This window comes from Spea bombifrons, chromosome 7, assembly GCF_027358695.1.
Source record: "Spea bombifrons isolate aSpeBom1 chromosome 7, aSpeBom1.2.pri, whole genome shotgun sequence".
NCBI lineage: Eukaryota > Metazoa > Chordata > Amphibia > Anura > Pelobatidae > Spea > Spea bombifrons.
The window spans coordinates 12,272,657-12,291,081 of NC_071093.1; the positions used below are offsets into that span (position 1 = coordinate 12,272,657).

An 18,425-nucleotide genomic window follows, 5' to 3' on the forward strand; every position below is an offset into this window, starting at 1 on the left:
AATTTTAACCCTATATTTTTACATATGAAAATGCAGGGCTTTTTATTTATATCACTTTTGTATGTTTAGTTAAAGTTTGAATGGTATACATTCATATTAAATTAAATATTTTTGTTTTGTTTGTAATTATACTGATTAGACGGCACTGCTAAAAAAAACCCCTGAATATATAGCTTTATATTTCTAATAGGAGGGTTATAGGATGTAAATTGTATGTTTTCTCTTCTTCGTACTCACATATGTGATCATTTATTGTTCAAATGTAATATGGTAACATATATTATCGTTTGCATGCAGATTTTATTCATATATCATCAATAGAAGGGGCATGTCAATTTGAATTAACACAAAAAGTACAATGAATTAATGTGCACAAATATTATTACATTTGGTCCCAGCTGCAATCCATATTTTTTTCTAATTAGCATGTAATTAATTTTTTTCCCACCAATTACATACTGTTATGTATCCCGGGTAAAGTATAGATCTTATATATAAAGCCTTTAGGGATATCAGCGATAAAAGAGCAACACAGCAGCCTCTATAAATTGTTTGTCAGCACTCCATCCGGTGTGTGTCCCATAACCCGACCAGTCGAGGGCTGTAAAGTCTCCACACTGCCTGGGACTAGCTTCAGGGAAAAAGCCCCCTCCTCCTATGCAGTGCTGCAAAATGAATGGGAATCCTATGTTTACACCACGTGTAAGAATTTTGTTTCTTTGAAAAATTGTGAATTTAACATCTTTTATGCTGGAGCACAAAACTTCAACGTGTATGAATGTAACCTCCTTAATGTAATAGTGCAAAACTTTAATGTGTGTGAATGTAACCTCCTTAATGTAATAGTGCAAAAAATTTATGTGTGTGAATGTAACCTCCGTAATGTAATAGTGCAACTGCAAACCTTAATGTGTGTGAATGTAACCTCTTTAATGTAATAGTGCAAACCTTAATGTGTGTGAATGTAACCTCCTTAACGTAATAGTGCAAACCTTAATGTGTGTGAATGTAACCTCCTTAATGTAATAGTGCAAACCTTAATGTGTGTGAATGTAACCTCCTTAATGTAATCGGCCAAAACTTTAATGTGTGTGAATGTAACTTTCTTAATGTAATTTGCAAAAGTTTGATGTGTGTGAAGTCAACCTGTGCGCAAACCTCTAACATGTGTGTATAATAATTTAACAAGTTTTTTAGTGCAGATTAGAACTGTGTGTGATGTTACTTATGGGTACAGGAATATAGCACCCCCCAGACAGGCTTGAAGTGGGTCAGCACCTTTTGTGTTATGTTTCTATTATTAGGGTACCAATAGCAAAGTCAACAAGAAAAATAATTTGCATGATAACTCCCCGTAAGACACAAAGATCATGTCACAGCAATTGGAGATATGTTATTGTTCATATAAAGACCACAGCCAGGAAAGGCTACTGTTGAAACTGTTCCTAAAGCCTTTTCTGTATCTCATTCTTTGACACCCCCTGCGGCCATGTGTGGAATAGCAAGTGATAGAAACAAATGTTACGTAATATCTGCTCCTTTACATTAGATACCCTCCTCATTTTAGTTGTTATTGTTTAGTGTCTTCCATGTTTAAGATCACAATTGGGTTCTAATTACTTCACCAAGATGGGTATAGCAGAATGGATCTTCCCCTGCCCAGGGTCTGCTACAAACTTACATGTTCTGAATTACATCCCGTCGCTTTAACTCCGGCACACAGAGCTATTGCTGCATTCTCATTGTTAATCACACGAAATTGGACAAATCCAGGAGTAGATTCCCCTGTGAAAGAAGATAATACAGCATAAAACCTTAAAAAAACATTAGGTTTGAGGCCAATGCTTCACTGTGACAAGCTGACCCTTTAAACTAGTCATTAACATACCCAGTGGATTTGGACTCTAGTAGCTTCTTGTTGTCAAGAAAAAGAATAAGAGATAGTGAATTCCCCCTTAGTATAATTTGCAGTTAATTAGAACATATGGAAAATTGCTATATTTGCATCAAAATGTCAACAGAGACGTTCAGAACCACAGATAAATGGACATTTTCTGGAATTATGTTTAGATCGGTCATCTTACTTTTTGAGTTGGGTGAGTAGTAGCTGGCTGTCTTTTCAGCATTTCCCACATCATAGACGACTGGCTCAGCGGGTCCGTTATCTGTTTGGCATTTGCCAGCATTATATTTTACTGGATATTTCTAAATGGGAGATTAAGTACAAAGCAGATTAAAATCCATTACCACTGGTCACACTAGTCTGCGGTAACCATTTCCCTCTAATTCTGAAAAAAAGATATATAAATATATAGCGGGGTGTGTGTGTGTGTGTGTGTATGTATATAGTCAACTCTATCTGTGTTATATGAATGAATCCTACTTTACAATTCATGATATCATTTCATGATATGACATTTTCTATATTTTGGCTGTATGTAATTAATTCCCCTTCACGCAGGACACACATTACATTAGGAATGTATTCCTCGCCATTACCATCATTGTTCGATAATTGAATCATTCCCCATTTGATAAACCAGTCCATTTCAAGTATTCAGAAAATAACAGAAGAAATACCTCACCCTTAGCCCTACTCCTGCACTGAAATTCATGATTAAAGCCAAACTTCCCATAAATCAGCCTTAGCATTTGCCTGGGTATGGCGCTCATAGGCATCTGGTCATGCTTATTTGACTTTGTTGCTGATAAACAGTATGTTCTTGACTTTTTGGCATTCCTTGACAAATCAACAAGTCAGGACAAGGCACCAAACTTTGTTAGATGTTTTTATCATTATTTCTTATTTTATATTTTAGATCCATCACACAGTGATTACTATTAGATATTTAGGTATTAATATTAGGCATCTGACCTACTTATTAGTGTTATTACCTTATACAAATGAAAGAGGTTCCCTCCTTTGGTTGAGAGAAAGCCATTCTGTGTGCGATATCTCAAAAGAGAGCTCCTTTTCCATAATGGGATTGGAGTCTTATTTGGCACATGCCATAAGCCCAAGTCACTGGCCGATATATCATAATAGCCAGGATTCTGGAATAGACAATACATTAGACAGTTTACATTAAACAGTTTACATACATGTGTTAAACAAAGCGGAAATCCTAGAAATAACATTTTATCAGAGACATTAAGACCAATTTTTCCTCCTTCTGAAGCCTGCCCTTGTTCAGAGTACATACAATAACTAGATTTTATGGATAATTCCTGTACAGAATATTCGATTAATTGGTTCAAATAAATACAATGGAAGAAAATAGATTTCAGATGTTGTGAAGAACCTAAATTAATTTCTTGAATTGTTAATAAGAATATTGGAACCTTGTAATCATCACTGGTAGCACCGTCTGGTAATCCGAAAGTTGCATAATTTGCCCAGTTGCCATCTCCTTCTGGGTTATTTTCATTATTGCCTTCCTGGCTGGACCAGCGGTCTCCAGGGGTACATTTGCCAAACAAGTTATTTTCATGAATACTGGCCACCAAAGTCCAGCCTCCACCATTGGTTGTCATGTCACAAAAGGTCTGGTAGGAAATCCCATTACCAGTTGTCAGAGTGTAAATTCCATCTGTGGGAAAAGCAACATGTTAAACTTCATTCTCCATGAAATATTCCCTACCTTCTGTCTCAAAACCCCACAAAGAACCCCAATACTTTAAAAGCTCACCAACGCGGGATCCTCTTCTTATTCTGTATGAGTACACGTTATATTTACTTTTATTTTTCCCTCATTGTAAGACTGCTATGATATCTACCGGTGCTTTACACACCAACTTGAGACAGCATACATGTGATTGGCTGCGGCTGCTCCCGATCAATAGGAACACAATTTCAACGACCTCAGTACTAGTATTACTGTATATTTGTATCTTTTTACTGAGAGGTTGTTGGATAGATGGAACAGCATCACAACAGACGTGGTAGGATTTCCTACCAGACCTTTTGTGACATGACAACCAATGGTGGAGGCTAAAATACTGCGGCCATTTTTAATCAAGATCAAAGACTGATTAAGGTGGAAAAATAAAGCAGTTTAGATGAGCCGAGAGGTTCTTATCTGCCATCAAATACTATGCTTCTATGACAAATAATCCCTACTTTCGGTGTAGACATAGCTAGAAAAGAACTCATTTTCTAAAACCTCAATAACTAGTGAATTCCTCCAAAGATTTGCATGTAGTAAAATACATTTAACATGAAAATGGGCCAGGAATGGACCTTTACTTGCAGTCAGGGGGCAGTAATGTGGGACAGAGTGGTATCGCTCACCTGCAGAATTACTCTCAGACTGAATGATTTCTTTGCAGCTCCGATACCTCCCTCTATTGCCCTCTGGTGGACAGATGTGCTGGTGTAAGTTGTCAGCACTGTCATCATTCCAACAGGCCAACAAATTCAGAATGTTTTGCTTCTTCTGATTAAGGGAAATATTATCTAAGAACAAATGTAACATATACATTTAAGCAAACTGAAGCAACATGATTTTTTCTCAGAACATCTCTTTTCCTCAGTATCATGATTAACATAATGATTTAGGTTGAAAAAGACACAAATGCATCAGGATTAGTGCATGGAAAGAGTTAAAACACTAGCATGTGAAATACCCTGGGGTGTTTTCAAAAATATATGGTTTGGAGTAAATTGAGATGACTGGCTTCAAAGATGTCCCAAATGGCACATGGGGCACACTGACTAGTTTTTGAAATAGCAATATGCTACTTGCCCTATAACTTGGAAAAAAAAGCACAAAAACATGAAAACTAAACTCAGGACAAATAGTAAAATCTATTTAGCATTTTTGTCATTAGCTTTTGTAGATGAGTTAAAGATTTTTCAAACAAAAGTGTTTTTTTTTTATTCTTCACCATATTCATCTAAAGAACAGTATTCATCTAATTACAGTATCCCATAACCCAATTTTCAAAATCACAGTTAAAAAGACGTATAGATTTATAGACGAGCGATAGTTGAGGAATACATGGGGATGGATACAATGGATTCATATGGGATAAAGAGGGTTAAAATAAATGTGAAAGGGGCTACAATTAAGCTACACCCAACGCTCTCAATGAGGTGACTCTGAGAACGGACATGCGTATGCTCAATTGTACTCGCTCTGTATTTAAGATATATTATAATAATAATATAAGATATATTTTCTATAAGATGTACAAAGTGAGAAACATCACAAAGTTTTAACCGTGCTACCATTTAATGGCCTATTCTAACGAATATTTTTTTCCCGATGAGCCTGAGCCTACATAGATTGTCCCGGCTCCAGTTTCCATTATGCATGAAAGGGAAGATTGTTAACATAATGGCGAAAATCACTTTATTAACGTCCCTGTAAAGGGTGCAGGACTATCCTTCTCTACCCAGTAAGCGCTTTCATTCACTCACCACAGGCATCGGAGTGTCCTACTGCAACAGTGAGCAGTATCAAGCCGAATGCCAGCATCTTCAGTTTAGCAAAGATTGCAAAACTATTAGAAAACACAATCAAATATTATTATCACAATGAACATCATAGTAGTAATATACAGTAAAATGCAGTCATACATACATACAAATCTACATTGCTTTTCAACCTATGAATGAATATGATTTACCAATTCCTTCACATTATCACTGTATAGTGTATTTACAGTTAAATATAGACTTCTACAAAAAGTTGACACCTTTAGCTGTAAGTAATGGTAGCATGTTATTAACAGCAGACATTGGCAGGCATTAAGAAAATGACTTACAGATGACTAAATACAAACCGTCACTTACCACAAAGTAGAAAGTTGGATTTCTTTTTTTTACCATATAAGATGTATCTTTAAAAAAGAATGCTGGGTTCCACCTACATTCTTACACGGACCCACTGATTGGATTGGCCACGAAAGCAGGAAGTACATTCAGTATTGGCATCAATACTGTCCGTATCAATCATGTTCAACAGAGAATGTTACAGAAACTTGGAAACGTAAAAAGGGTTGAGTCTTGGTGACTTGGGAAGAATTTGTTTTTTATTCTCTTCCATTGTGAAATGCCAGCACCTGTTTCCTTGTGTGCTGAATTATATCATCAACAGGATGAAAATCCTATTAGTACATGACAGATCACTGATAACCTACTCACACGTCTCTACCAACCTATTCAACCTCGGCAGCCTTTACACGCCATGTAATAGTGAATAAAGGGAAGCATTGCAACAACTATTTCTCTAATTAAGGACTATTCATCCAATCTAGTCTGTCCAATGTAAAGATTTAGACCGTAAACAGTGTTTTGGCCTTTCCCATATATGTTTAAAATCCCTTACTGTATTAGCCTCTACCATCTCTAATGATATGCTGTTCCCTCTATCTACCACCCTCTCAGTATAACTTCCTTGAATGACATCTAAGCCTCTGACATCCTTGATTATGGCCCCTTGTTCTACCATTTATCCTCCTGTGAACTAAACCTCCCTCTCTTACTTTGTTAAATCCCCTTAAATATTTAAATGTTTCTATCACATCTCCTGTTTCTTTTCGTTCTTTCAATCTATACATATTGAGATCACTTTGTCTATCCTGATAATTTGTATGCTGAAAACCATTCACCAATTTCTGCCTTCCTCTGAACTCTTTCCGAAACATGAATGGGGTCTCCAGAACAGAACACAATACTCTAGGTGAGGTCTGACCAGAGATCTGGAAAGTATCAGAACCACCTTCCTCTTCCCACAACTACCAAGGAGGACATCTGTGCACAGAAGCTGGATAGATAACTTGTATTATATATCACTACATATATAGGCCACTTGTTTTGTGCATGCTTAATTACAGTCAAATAAATGGATGCAAACAAAGACAAGAGAGATGGTGACCAGCAGATACAGACTGGCTGTACACCAAGATAGAACTTTCAGTGAAGCTCATCAACAAGATATCATCAGTGCTATTGGACATGTCTACGGCATGCGGGTATAAAATCATTTAGATGAGTTTCATTTCTTTGAACTTGAGCCTACCTAACAACTGATGAGATTTAAGTTAAAAGCTCAAGGTGTCATTCTTTGTAAAGGAACACCAGGTCGTCAGTCTTCTTCCTCTTTGACCACGCTCCTCAACGGGATATGCAACCCCTACCTTCCCTCCCTGGTAAAACCAAGAGAGGCCCGGACCTTCGTGGTGACCAGCGTATGTTTATTTCTAGTGATAATATTTTGGATGATGACGCAAGGGAAGGCCAGGATCCCAATTACAGTTGATGGCCCTTTATATCTCTTTTCTTACTATGTGCTACTCTACACCTTTGAGTCTACAACAAACCACACAACTTTTCTGATATCAATATTTATTCGTTATCATGACATGTCATTGTTACCCTCTAGCAGGGAGACAAATATTCACTGATTGGTTCATTCAAGAACACCTATTTTGAAGCAATACAATAATGTTAGCGGTAAAAGATCAGCACGGCAGCTTCTGTTATCGCTTTACTGGAACTCCATCCGGTGTGTGTCCCATAACCGTCCCAGTCAATGGCTGCAAAGTCTCCACACTGCTTGGGGTCGCCCTGAGGAATGTAGCCTCCTCCTCCAAAGCAATGCTGGAAGCCAAACACATATAGAACCCAGAAAATTAGGTATCCAATTACACTACACTACAGAAGGATATAAATGCACAGAGAAGAAAGTAACTGTTACAAACATTATTTATTTACAGAAAAAAAGAAAAGAACTCAGCCACATGTATTTCATGAAGTAGCACATTTTGCTGCACAGAACATAAGGCAGAGTTTTCTACTAGGAAACTTATCTGTACAAACATCTTTCATATAGTTTGCTTCCTTGCGATGCTGCTGACGAGTCATCATGTTGCGTCTGACCTCATTACAGAGCACGGGAATATGACGTCATATCCCAGCACTCTGCAATGAGGTTGGGTGCGCCATGATGAAGGTCTGCAAGAAGAAGGACTTCAGAAAGGAAAAAAAAGTAAGTGATGGGGAGAGACAGAATAGACAGAAAAAAAATGTAGAGATAAAGAGGAATATATAGGGGAGAGATAATGAGATAGAGAAAGGGGAGAGATAGAGAGAAGGATAGAAAGGAGAGAGATAGTGGGAAGGGAGAGTAATGAGAAAAAGGGATGAGAAAAGGGGGAACAATATTGAAAAAAGGATTGATAATGAATAAGGAAAGAGATAAGGAGATAGATGATGAGAGGTGGGAGAAATAAGATAGATTGTGAGAAAGATGAGAGGTAGACATAAAGAAGAGGAATAAAGGAGAGATTAAGTGAAATAGGAGGAGAGATGAGATATAGAAAAAGAGGAGAGATAGAAAGGGGATATCAAAAAAAGAGGGAGAGATAAAAGAGAACGAGGAGAGGTAGGGAGAAAAGAGATAAAGAGAAGGAAGGCAAAATAAAGAGAAATAAAAAGGAGACTGGAGATATTGGGAAAAGCAGTGATGGTCAAAACAGTTTCTGGAAACCCATTATTGTTCCTCTGAAATGATCTGCACTAAGATGGTGTCTGCATTATAATAGATCAATCCCTGGACCTGAAAGATGTGTAAGGTCCTGGACTGCGCTATCCACCCGCAAGGTCATTACACATGTGCCGTAGGAAATGATTTACACGCAGGAGCATGCGCCCAGCATGGAGAGAATTACAAAGATCTCTGTACCTGCTCTGTGTTGCAACCAGTCACCTTTATCCCAGGGCACAGAGCGAGCGCTGCCTTTTCATAATTAAACACCCGGAACTGAACAAACCCAGCAACAAACTCACCTAAAGGAAACAGTTACACAGTTTTAGAGTTTCTGAAATACTTATCCTTAAATAACCAATTTTGTGTTACAAAATGTATACACTTATTGTTTTTCCCAAAGTCCTACATGTTACGGTTAAAGAATGAAATAATAAGTATATAAAACATCCCTTATGTGTATTCCACGGGAGCAGCTATTTCATCTTCCCGTTCCCAGGATGATTGCTCTGCTCTGATATTTAGATTTTTTTAAACTAAATATCTTCAAAACATTTACAGAGCACCTGTGGGATGCATTGGGCATTTACAGGGTTAATCAATGGAAGGTTAAGCTCTGGAATCTTGAATAAAAGCCAGTTTACTACTTACAGAAATGTTTGTTTTCGGATTTATTTATCAAGTGACTATGGAAAAAGTTTTGCATACTTATCTCTTTTTTGTCTACTTATCACAAAGTAATTATTGTCGAGAATGCATTTTCTAGGTTGCTACCAATTCCATACAAGCAGTGGCGTCGCTACAGGGGGGCAAGGGGGGGCAATTGCCCCCCCTTGGTTATTCCTTGCCCCCCCTGTTGCCCCCCCGCCGAATTTGTAACCCCTTGACTGCTAACGACGGCATGGTGCCGTCGCTAGCAGTCCCAGTCAGGTGCTAACGACGGCACCATGCCGTCACTAGCACTACCTTACCTTGATGGAGGTCTGTGGACCTCCATCACCACCTACCCCGGCGATCTGCCCCTCCAACTGAAGGGCATCACCGGAGCCACCCGATCTGCCCGGTGACGTCTCGCGCAATGACGCGATGACGTCACCGCGCAACTTTATTAACAACTGACAATTGTCAGTTAAAGAGGTATGGGGGCATGCTGCTTAGATGCCTGTATATCAGGCATCTAAGCAGCTACATACCCCCAACATATACCATTGGAAAGGTAATCGCCTCACCTTTCCAACGGTATATAGCTTGTAAAAAATAATAAAACATATTAAGTTAAAAAAATAAAAATGTAAAAAAAATTACAAAAACAAAGTAGTTTAACTTTAAAAAAAAAAAAAAAGTTTAAGTATTCTAGCTAAATGATCACTGTGGTAGCCAATGTTACCACAGCGATCATATAGCTATAAAAAGTCACATTCCCTTTTTAAAAATGGCCGATACTAATCTTTAATCCTATGATCCCTTTGATCATGGGGTTAAATTTAGCCAACGGTAGAGGGAGGCAATTTTTGAAATCCTGATGAACTGCAAATATTATTAAAATCAGCCATTTAGTCTGTGCGGTACGTGAGTAACCATATCATCCCTGGAGCGCCTTGCATTTTTACTGCAAAACTTATTTTTGCTGTAAAAGTGATTTTTTTTTCTCCCTTCTTTGGGGTTGTAAGGGGAAAGAATGGTGTGTGCTTCTGTGAGTGAATTTATTTAAAGTATGGTGTGTGCTTCTGCGAGTGAATGGAGATATGAAAGGCGTGTGAATGGTCAGTAATTGGGGTTGAAGCCTTGACGTGGCATTACTGCTCACGTAGGAAGTTAAATTATGGCACAAAAAGTACACATTTGCAAAAACGACATCCCTTGGCGCATCAAATGAGGGGCTGCATGTGTTTCTAGTACAAACCTGGAGTGCGCAAGACACAAATGAACATGTCGCTATGGATAGAAAAAACATATTTTCTAGCCAAAGTGACATATTCCATCATTATTTGTGCACTCAACTTTTGTCCTAGAAATACATGTAGCCCCTCATTTGAAGCTCCAAGGGGTGTAGTTTCTTAAAATGGATGATTTGTCTGAATGAGGGAGAGCATGAGTTAATATGTGGATGAATTGTCTGAATGAGGGAGAGCATGAGTTAATATGTGGATGAATTGTCTGAATGAGGGAGAGCATGAGTTAATATGTGGATGAATTGTCTGAATGAGGGAGAGCATGAGTTAATGTGATTGTGTGTATCATAGATGTATAATTGTGGAAGGGCAAAGATGGCACTAGCAGGATGTTTGAGCCTTGGGGACCAAGATGGCACAGGCAGGGTGTATATGGGACAAAGATGGCAAATCGTATGTGTGTTATCTGGGTGTGCAAGCTGTGATCTATCCCTGTAATTTAGGGGGTTTTAAATATACCATTAATGCCGTGTTTTTATGTGAATTCCAATTGATCTATACCTGCAAAGCTGGGTTTCTGTGTTATTCTGTAGATCCATATCTGCTATGCTATGTTTCCATATATTATTTATGTATACCTGCAAATACAGGGTTTGTATGTCTTGTTCAGTTGATTAATACCTGCAATGCTGTTTCCATGTATTTATTTGATCTATACCTGCGATGCTACGTTTCATATATTATTATTGTATACCTGCAAATACAGGATTTGTATGTCTGATTCTGTTTATTTGATATATACCTTCAGTGCTGAGATCACAAGTGAATTTCAATTGATCTATACATGCAAAGCTGGGTTTGTGTGTTATTGTGTTGATCTATACCTGCTATCAGCAGCAGGGTCTAATATTTATATATATATATCGGCAGCAGGGACTAATATTAATATATATATCGGCAACTGGGGCTAATATTAATATATTTGGGCAGCAGGGCTAATATATATATATCAGCAGCAGGATCTAATATTAGGCCCTTAAATCATTTAGTGCAAAAGTTAAGGTATTGTATTGTTTAAAGGATTTCAAGGATTAGTCTTACTAAATTGTGGCTTCAGGCTTCCCATGTTGAATGATCAAGTATTGTATTGTCCAATAACAAAAGTATCATTCCATAGCACATTACTTTTGGCAATATGTATGTATATATATATATATATATATATATATATAGATATATGTATGTGTTTTTTCAGTGGTATGATTTAATGGTGGAAATTATTAATGCCCCCCCAGTTTGACTGTGGTATCTTGTGTGCCCCCCCTATATATTGTTTCTAGAGTCGCCACTGCATACAAGCACAAGAAGTGACCCAACAATGCACAAAACGCTAGGTGATTATCTTGTCATCATCATGATTATCAAAATGGAAGACTTTGTAAACGAGCCAGACCTATGAACCTTAAACAGGTTAACGCTTTAATGGACAGTCACAAAGCATCAAATGTTTCTGATTCTACTTGCTTAAACCATAACTTGACGTGAGTGATCATCAGATATACTCAGTTGAGTCTCCTGAATTTCAGTGGAAATCTCAGGTATCATACATGAGTAAGGAATGGACTAATTGGAAGGCTCATCCTCGTCAAATCATTGCAGAATATGAAGAGGCTCTAGACTCTTCTATGGTTTCAAATAGAATTGATGCAATATTTGTCGCAAAAAGTCATACAAATAACAGCTTTATCATTTGTCTCTGTGTTTGACATGAATGTTCACTTAATTATGATCCTCTGCTAGTTCTCCTGACCAAGAGGGCTCTTGGAGATTGGAACATGGCATTGATTGAGTCACACGTGATGCACAGCATGACCTAATCACGTAAATGTACTGCAAATGGCTTTAACCGTCCTTACGCAAAGAACATATTGTCACAAAAATAGCAAAATGCATCTGTATTTAGGATAATACCCTGCTCTCCTGTCCTTCTGATGGCAGCTACTACCACCCCTCAGTGCCGAGTCTGCCGATGAGAAGCGACACTCAGCTGGAGGGGACAGGGGATTTACTGCAGATAAATCGCACAGGGAAACATTGTAAACTTTGTGTAATTTATCCTGTTCTTTTGCTTCAATTACCAAAAACCTACTAACCACACATTGCTTGGCATCCAAGTTCCCCACAAATGAATGCAATTTTATATACAAATGTCTTACTTCTGCCACTTGGTGAGTAGTAATTGGCTGTCTTCTCCGCATTGCCAAGATCATACACAACTGGTATGGCCGGTCCATTGTTTGTAAGGCAGGTGCCAACATTATATTTCACAGGATATTTCTAGAAAAATGGTGAGTTATTAGTTTTATGATATTGTAACTGCTAAGAGTTTATGGTGCAGAATCATGGCACATGCATTCAACCACAAAAGTGTTTGTAGCTTCATTATTATCTGCTGAAAAGGCACTATCATCCCCAAACATGCAAGGTTTTGATTAGCTGTACAAACTAAAAATAATTTTACATATAAACACCTTCATATAGAAGGCTTTAAAATGTATCTTATAGGATACCAGTGAAATATTTTCTTAATTAAATTGACACACTTCGTATATAAGGTTCAATGAGGTCTAGTACATTCCCAATAACTATTACAGTAGGGGTGAGTATGAACAATAACATTAAAACTGACAAGAACATTAACAGAGATCATGAAGGTTGGGCGGACAGATTGGATTCAGGATGTTTCACGGGTAAAATACACTAGTGGAAGAAAGTGGTAATAGAACAGGGATGGGAAGAGTGAGGAGAGTGGATAGGAGACTACTAGGAGATGAGAGCAGAGGTGTCTGGAGGTCCAATATGGGTAAGGGACATGAGTTTAAATTTAATTGTGGAGGGCATGAGGAGCCAGTAGAGGGACTACCGCAGTGGGGCAGTAGATGGATGAGAACATTAGTGTGGCAGAGGTGTTGCGAATGGATTGGAAAGCTTATCACAAGGGCCTTACAACTGTCCATCCTAAATCCAATGAAGGTAAAATGCTGAAATAGAAATAAAGTAAAATCAGTGCTGTTACTCTATTACCTTGTAGAGGTTGAAGAGGTTGCCTCCCTCAGCCGAAAGGAAGCCTGTCTGTGTGCGATATCTTAGAAGAGAGGACTCCCTCCATTGAGACATTGGAGTCTTGTTTGGCACATGCCACAATTCCACATCTTTAGCTGAGATATCATAATAGCCTGGATTCTGGTAATGTGAAAAATACTTGTATAACCCACATTTAGCCAGGAGCTTTTCATATTTTTATGTAATATTGAAGTTTAGGAAATACTGTATATATAAAGCTTAATTGACCATTTAAGCTTTATATATACAATGTATGCAATGCCTGTGTTTTAATTTTATGGTATGCATTTTCACTAAATTCCCTGTAAACATTTTAAAAAGGAAACTATGTGCATGTGACATGTTTTGGGTTTTTAGGTACTTTGAAAAACTAACTTTGGGACTGGATTGTTGCCTCTACCTAATGAAGCTTCTCCCTTTTTTTAGTGTATCTGTCCTTGATGTATTGAACATTTGGTACCTTGTAGTCATCACTGGTTGCTCCATCAGGTAACCCAAAGGTGTTATAATTTGCCCAGTTACCATCTCCTTCTGGATTATTTGGGTTGTTCCCCTGTTGGCTTGACCAGCGATCTCCAATAGTACATTTGCCAAACATGTTGTTCTCATGAATACTGGCTACCAAAGTCCAGCCGCCTCCATCAGTTGTCATGTCACAGAACGCCTGGTAGGCTATACCATCACCACTTGTCAAAGTGTAAATCCCATCTGTAAAACAAGGAGTATTATGATCAGATGTTCTTCTTAAATAAAATAGACAGTCTGCTGGTGCTTATTTATGAAATGCCAACACTTGTTATGGTTATTTCAAGTTCTCAAAGCTTGTGACTGCCGAACGATGATCATGTGGTAACAGCTCAAAAAAATATACAATGTTATCCATGTGAAAGATTGACAATAAAATCGGATCGAATGAGATTATGGAAAACGTCTCCGTGTGTCACATCCCCAGGCTGCAGGAAAAGCGTGTTTTCCTATATCCCAAGCTGCTGAATCATCAAATACTTCCAAAACACAGATCTAACAATAAAGAGTTAAAAAACACACAATCTTTATAATGTTAAGAAGTCTCAGACAATGAACAATGTGCTCTAATAAATAAGAGGTTAATGAATGATGTAAAACTGCAGTAATCGTGCACACGTTACGAGGTTGTGTTACTCACCCCTGGCGTTTGTGTTGGATTGCTTGATTTCCGTGCAGCTTCTGTATCTGTAGTCATTAACTCCATTGTTAGAGCAGTAATCTGAGCTGACGCGATTACTGTTTTCATCCCAACATGCCAGTAAATTCAGGATGTTTAACTTCTTCTCCTGAGTTGAAGCAAGGTCTAGGAGAACATTTTATTGTATGAAAACCATTATTGCATATGGGGATTGCTGTAGGGTTATCAGCTCACTCTTTAGAATCCAAGTACCGGGTAATTAAAATACCATATACCGTATATTTAAGTTGTTTACTCCTATACACAGTGTTGGTTGGAGTAGAGAGACCAGAACAACTCTTTAAGCAGGCAAACATGTAAAAATTGTATAGTGGGACCACATTAAGTGTTCCTTTATATCTCACTAACATGACTGACAACTCACTAGATGTTGGGAAAGGGGCCAAGACATTCTCCATCCTGGCTGTCCATGCGTGAGCCAAGCTGGTCTTTCCATGGTACATTTGAAAACAGATTACATTTAAGAGTGGGTTTCTTGGGTACTGGATCCATGTCTAGGTCATTGTACATTTCACTTACCGCATGAGGCTGTAAGTCCATCACTAAAGACTAAAGTTAACAGAACCAGATTGCGCAACATCTTTACCTAACCAGAAAAAAAGAGAAAAGAACGATAAATGAAGACAATAATTTCAACACAGTGTGGAAATGATACCTGTGTAGGATCATTAGATCATCAATTAATAACCTCAGAGGACATGCGCCTGCCACTGTATAAAACCAAAATAACACCCACTTATTATTTCCATATTTGTGATTTAGACTGGAGAGGGCAAATGCTCAGTAATGTCTAGCTGGCTGGCTTACTGGACTTCTGGCAACTTCATATAAATATTTGTTTTTTTGTCCCTAAATGCCTTCTGCTAGAATTGGATTATCCTTCATTTCCATACGGATACAATGCATCAAGCATGCACAAAAGTTGGGAAGAGCAAGAACCTCTGAGTACCAAACTATGATTTTGGCCAGGGTAGCGAGTACATTATACCCATAAAATTGAAAGTTTGAAAAAAGAACACGAGCCAGTGCAAACTATCTACAAAAACACACAACAGAGGCATACTAAAACAACACCTTTTTCACCCAAATTCTTAGTGTACTGTAGTTAACAAGGAAAGAAAATTATTGCTGCACAAAATCAAACCTACAAAGAAATAGATTCTATAAACAAGCAATTTTAGCACCATCTACCTTACACAAAGCAGTCACCCTAAAGCTTTCTACACAGCCGCCTATATAATGACATATGTGACACAACAACGATCATTTAACCGTGTGTATGAAATACCCCACTGTTAATAAATACATAAATGAAAAAATATATCAGACGGGTAGTGAAATCTGAGTATTATCCGTTCCTAACCATAACTAGAAATTTCTACCCCCCCCATTATCCAATGTCTTTATTTCCCGGTAAATACCCAGAAGAGTATACAATATTTACCGTCTCGTTTGCCCACAGGAAAGCATTATATAGTCTTCTTGGATGTCAGAGATCTTCAATTCTGAATTTAGGGAGGGGAGTTGAAAGGGAGAGAAGGGAGGGCGGAAGAAAAAAAAGTGCGGTGTCACAAAGTACAGTATAGAGACATCGTTTAAAGTGCGGTGTCACAAAGTACAGTATAGAGACATTGTTTAAAGTGCGGTGTCACAAAGTACAGTATATAGACATCGTTTAAAGTGCGCTGTCACAAAGGACAGTATAGAGTAATGACAATGTTTTAAAGTGCGGTGTCACAAAGCACAGTATATAGTAATTGGTTAAATTCACGGACTGTATAAGGTTTAGGGGTTTTAATTGTTTTAATTAATTAAATCTATAACCTGTTTACCCTCTGGAAGTTGGGGGTCTCATACTGACATTATCGCGGGGTCTTAATTATTTCATCTGCGCAAAACAGGCGCAAATACAAAGACATCCCCCTGTTTCATAAATAGAACAGTATGTATAGAATTTGTCACATATAAGTAACACAATATCTGCTTCAAAGAGAAAATTATTTGTATGCTTGAATACAAATCACAAGATGCAGTTTTTACTAATTTTGTAAAGGGTAACTGTTTGGCTAACCTATTTATAAACGAATCACATGTTGTTATTGTAACCATTTTCCAAGAAAAGACATTCTTCAGAATGAAAAATGAACACATCAAAACGAAGGGAGGCATACACACAGAAAGCCAGCATAGGTGGACACGAGACTCTGACGTCAAGAACATGGAGCAACCACTTCATTTCAACCCAGAGTAATGGGAAATTAGGTCAGTATCTCAACTCAACTGGACTTAAGCCTTAACTCATCTCATTAACCATGAAATATAATAAAACAGGAGCTCATCGTTATATTTCTCCATATCCTCCCCTCTCCCTATACCCTTTTCAGAGAGTTAAATATTATTTAAACTGACTCTCTGAGGGGCACAGACTCCCCCCCTGTTGGAATAGTGTGTTAAATTAAGTTTTGACTTTAGGCACGTTTGCCCCTATGCACCCCTGGAGTGTGGGGGGTTAGGAAGCCTCCAAATTTGCAGGACATGGACCCCATCTCATAGCCCCTCTCCCTCCATCCTCGTGCTGTGACATGGAGGGGATTAAGTAATAATCATAAACTGGTAGGGGGATCAGGTAGAAGGGCGTTACTCAAAAGGTGCAACCTGTGGGGATGAAAAATAACATCTTACCTTTGAAGAGCCCATCCAGTTAACCCTTGTAAAGTTTATTATTATATTATTATGGGGGTGGGGGCCAGTTTTAGGACATCGATTGATAAAGGGTCTGGCAACTCTTATTTTATATTTTAAGTTATTTCTTTTATTGTGTGTTGTGGGGAGGGGCACATTTTTGTGAGTTTCAGATGAAGACGTGCCTTCATATGGAATGTGCATGCCCTCGTCTGTGAGTTACAAAATGTATGAGCCAACAGCTTGCAGAATAGTGAATCTGTGAGTTTTTCTGTGAGTGTTATAATGTGAGAGCATGCATCTCAAGTCCAGTTTGACCAGTTGAGTTAACCCTTAACTCAACTGATAACTCAGCTTAGTCAATAGAAGCATGATTTCCTCTTTAATGAAAATAAATGAAATGAAAAGAAGAAAAAAAAATGTTCAGTGCAAGGTCACTATGGGTGCCTTTGAAGAATTCTGATGTTGGGTGTAGATTATATGATGATAGGAAACATGTCTCATATGTTTCTGTTGCAGCCTTATGTGGTTTGTCAAAACATCATTTTTCAATTGAATTGACTTGAAAGAATTGTTCTGTGTTTTTTCTTTTGAAACAACGTGTCAAATACATTCACAAACTACGTTAATGGAGTGCAAATACCTTCGTACAATAGGCCTATTTACATTTCACCTTTTAATATTTTAAATGGCACGGTTTGACACATTATGTCAAAAGGAAAAACACACAGAACAATCCTTTGGTAATCCTTTGTTATATATTTGCCAGGAAAACCATGAACTACATTTTGTAGAGGTTTTGACTGACAGCTTTTGGCATCTCTGCCTAGTCCAGCATCATTTTAAAAGTTAACTGATATGTTGTTCAGGGACTTAGTATCCATTTGGAAGAACCCAATTGCCATTTTGGGGGAATAGGGTGGGTGCTGTTTGTATATATTTTTTAGCCCTAGCATCAGCATAGCTAGAACTGGCTTCAAGTCTTAGTTTTGGATAGTTTGTTATTTCTTT

At 37.9% G+C, this 18,425-nt stretch overlaps 2 protein-coding genes across 4 annotated transcripts; both read right to left on the reverse strand.

The window, feature by feature from the left end:
* Window positions 1-280: 280 nt before the first annotated feature.
* LOC128501559 (intelectin-1-like) lies at window positions 281-5,815 on the reverse strand. Of its 2 annotated transcripts, XM_053471088.1 has the most exons (8): window positions 5,798-5,808; window positions 5,423-5,505; window positions 4,292-4,456; window positions 3,343-3,590; window positions 2,896-3,054; window positions 2,085-2,205; window positions 1,682-1,785; window positions 281-665 (listed from the first exon to the last, which is right to left on the reverse strand). In XM_053471088.1, exons 2-8 carry the CDS (start codon window positions 5,478-5,480, stop codon window positions 513-515), a joined length of 1,008 nt encoding a protein of 335 aa, XP_053327063.1. In that variant the 5' UTR covers window positions 5,481-5,505; window positions 5,798-5,808; the 3' UTR covers window positions 281-512. The 2 variants fall into 2 exon arrangements, with proteins under 2 accessions (XP_053327063.1, XP_053327064.1); XM_053471089.1 differs by lacking the exon at window positions 4,292-4,456 and having other exon boundaries at window positions 5,798-5,815.
* A 1,519-nt stretch (window positions 5,816-7,334) lies between these two features.
* LOC128501537 (intelectin-1-like) lies at window positions 7,335-16,221 on the reverse strand. 2 transcript variants are annotated; one of them, XM_053471056.1, is made up of 9 exons: window positions 16,177-16,221; window positions 15,252-15,318; window positions 14,673-14,837; window positions 13,968-14,215; window positions 13,469-13,627; window positions 12,601-12,721; window positions 8,691-8,794; window positions 7,426-7,606; window positions 7,335-7,393 (listed from the first exon to the last, which is right to left on the reverse strand). In XM_053471056.1, exons 2-8 carry the CDS (start codon window positions 15,310-15,312, stop codon window positions 7,454-7,456), a joined length of 1,011 nt encoding a protein of 336 aa, XP_053327031.1. In that variant the 5' UTR covers window positions 15,313-15,318; window positions 16,177-16,221; the 3' UTR covers window positions 7,335-7,393; window positions 7,426-7,453. The 2 variants fall into 2 exon arrangements, with proteins under 2 accessions (XP_053327031.1, XP_053327029.1); XM_053471054.1 differs by having other exon boundaries at window positions 7,335-7,606.
* Window positions 16,222-18,425: the final 2,204 nt, after the last annotated feature.

What these genes read in the sequence shown, in the direction of transcription:
- LOC128501559 (XM_053471088.1), bottom strand. Translation starts at nt 5,480, where the DNA reads ATGCTGGCATTCGGCTTGATACTGCTCACTGTTGCAGTAGGACACTCC. An exon ending in CTACTCACCCAACTCAAAAA is followed by an intron (nt 1,786 to 2,084) that starts GTAAGATGACCG and finishes CTTCTTTCACAG; the next exon opens with GGGAATCTACTCCTGGATTT. An exon ending in CGGGATGTAATTCAGAACAT is followed by an intron (nt 666 to 1,681) that starts GTAAGTTTGTAG and finishes TTCATTTTGCAG; the next exon opens with CACTGCATAGGAGGAGGGGG.
- LOC128501537 (XM_053471056.1), bottom strand. Translation starts at nt 15,312, where the DNA reads ATGTTGCGCAATCTGGTTCTGTTAACTTTAGTCTTTAGTGATGGACTT. An exon ending in ATCCAACACAAACGCCAGGG is followed by an intron (nt 14,216 to 14,672) that starts GTGAGTAACACA and finishes CTTGTTTTACAG; the next exon opens with ATGGGATTTACACTTTGACA. An exon ending in CTGGTTGCAACACAGAGCAG is followed by an intron (nt 7,607 to 8,690) that starts GTACAGAGATCT and finishes TTTGGCTTCCAG; the next exon opens with CATTGCTTTGGAGGAGGAGG.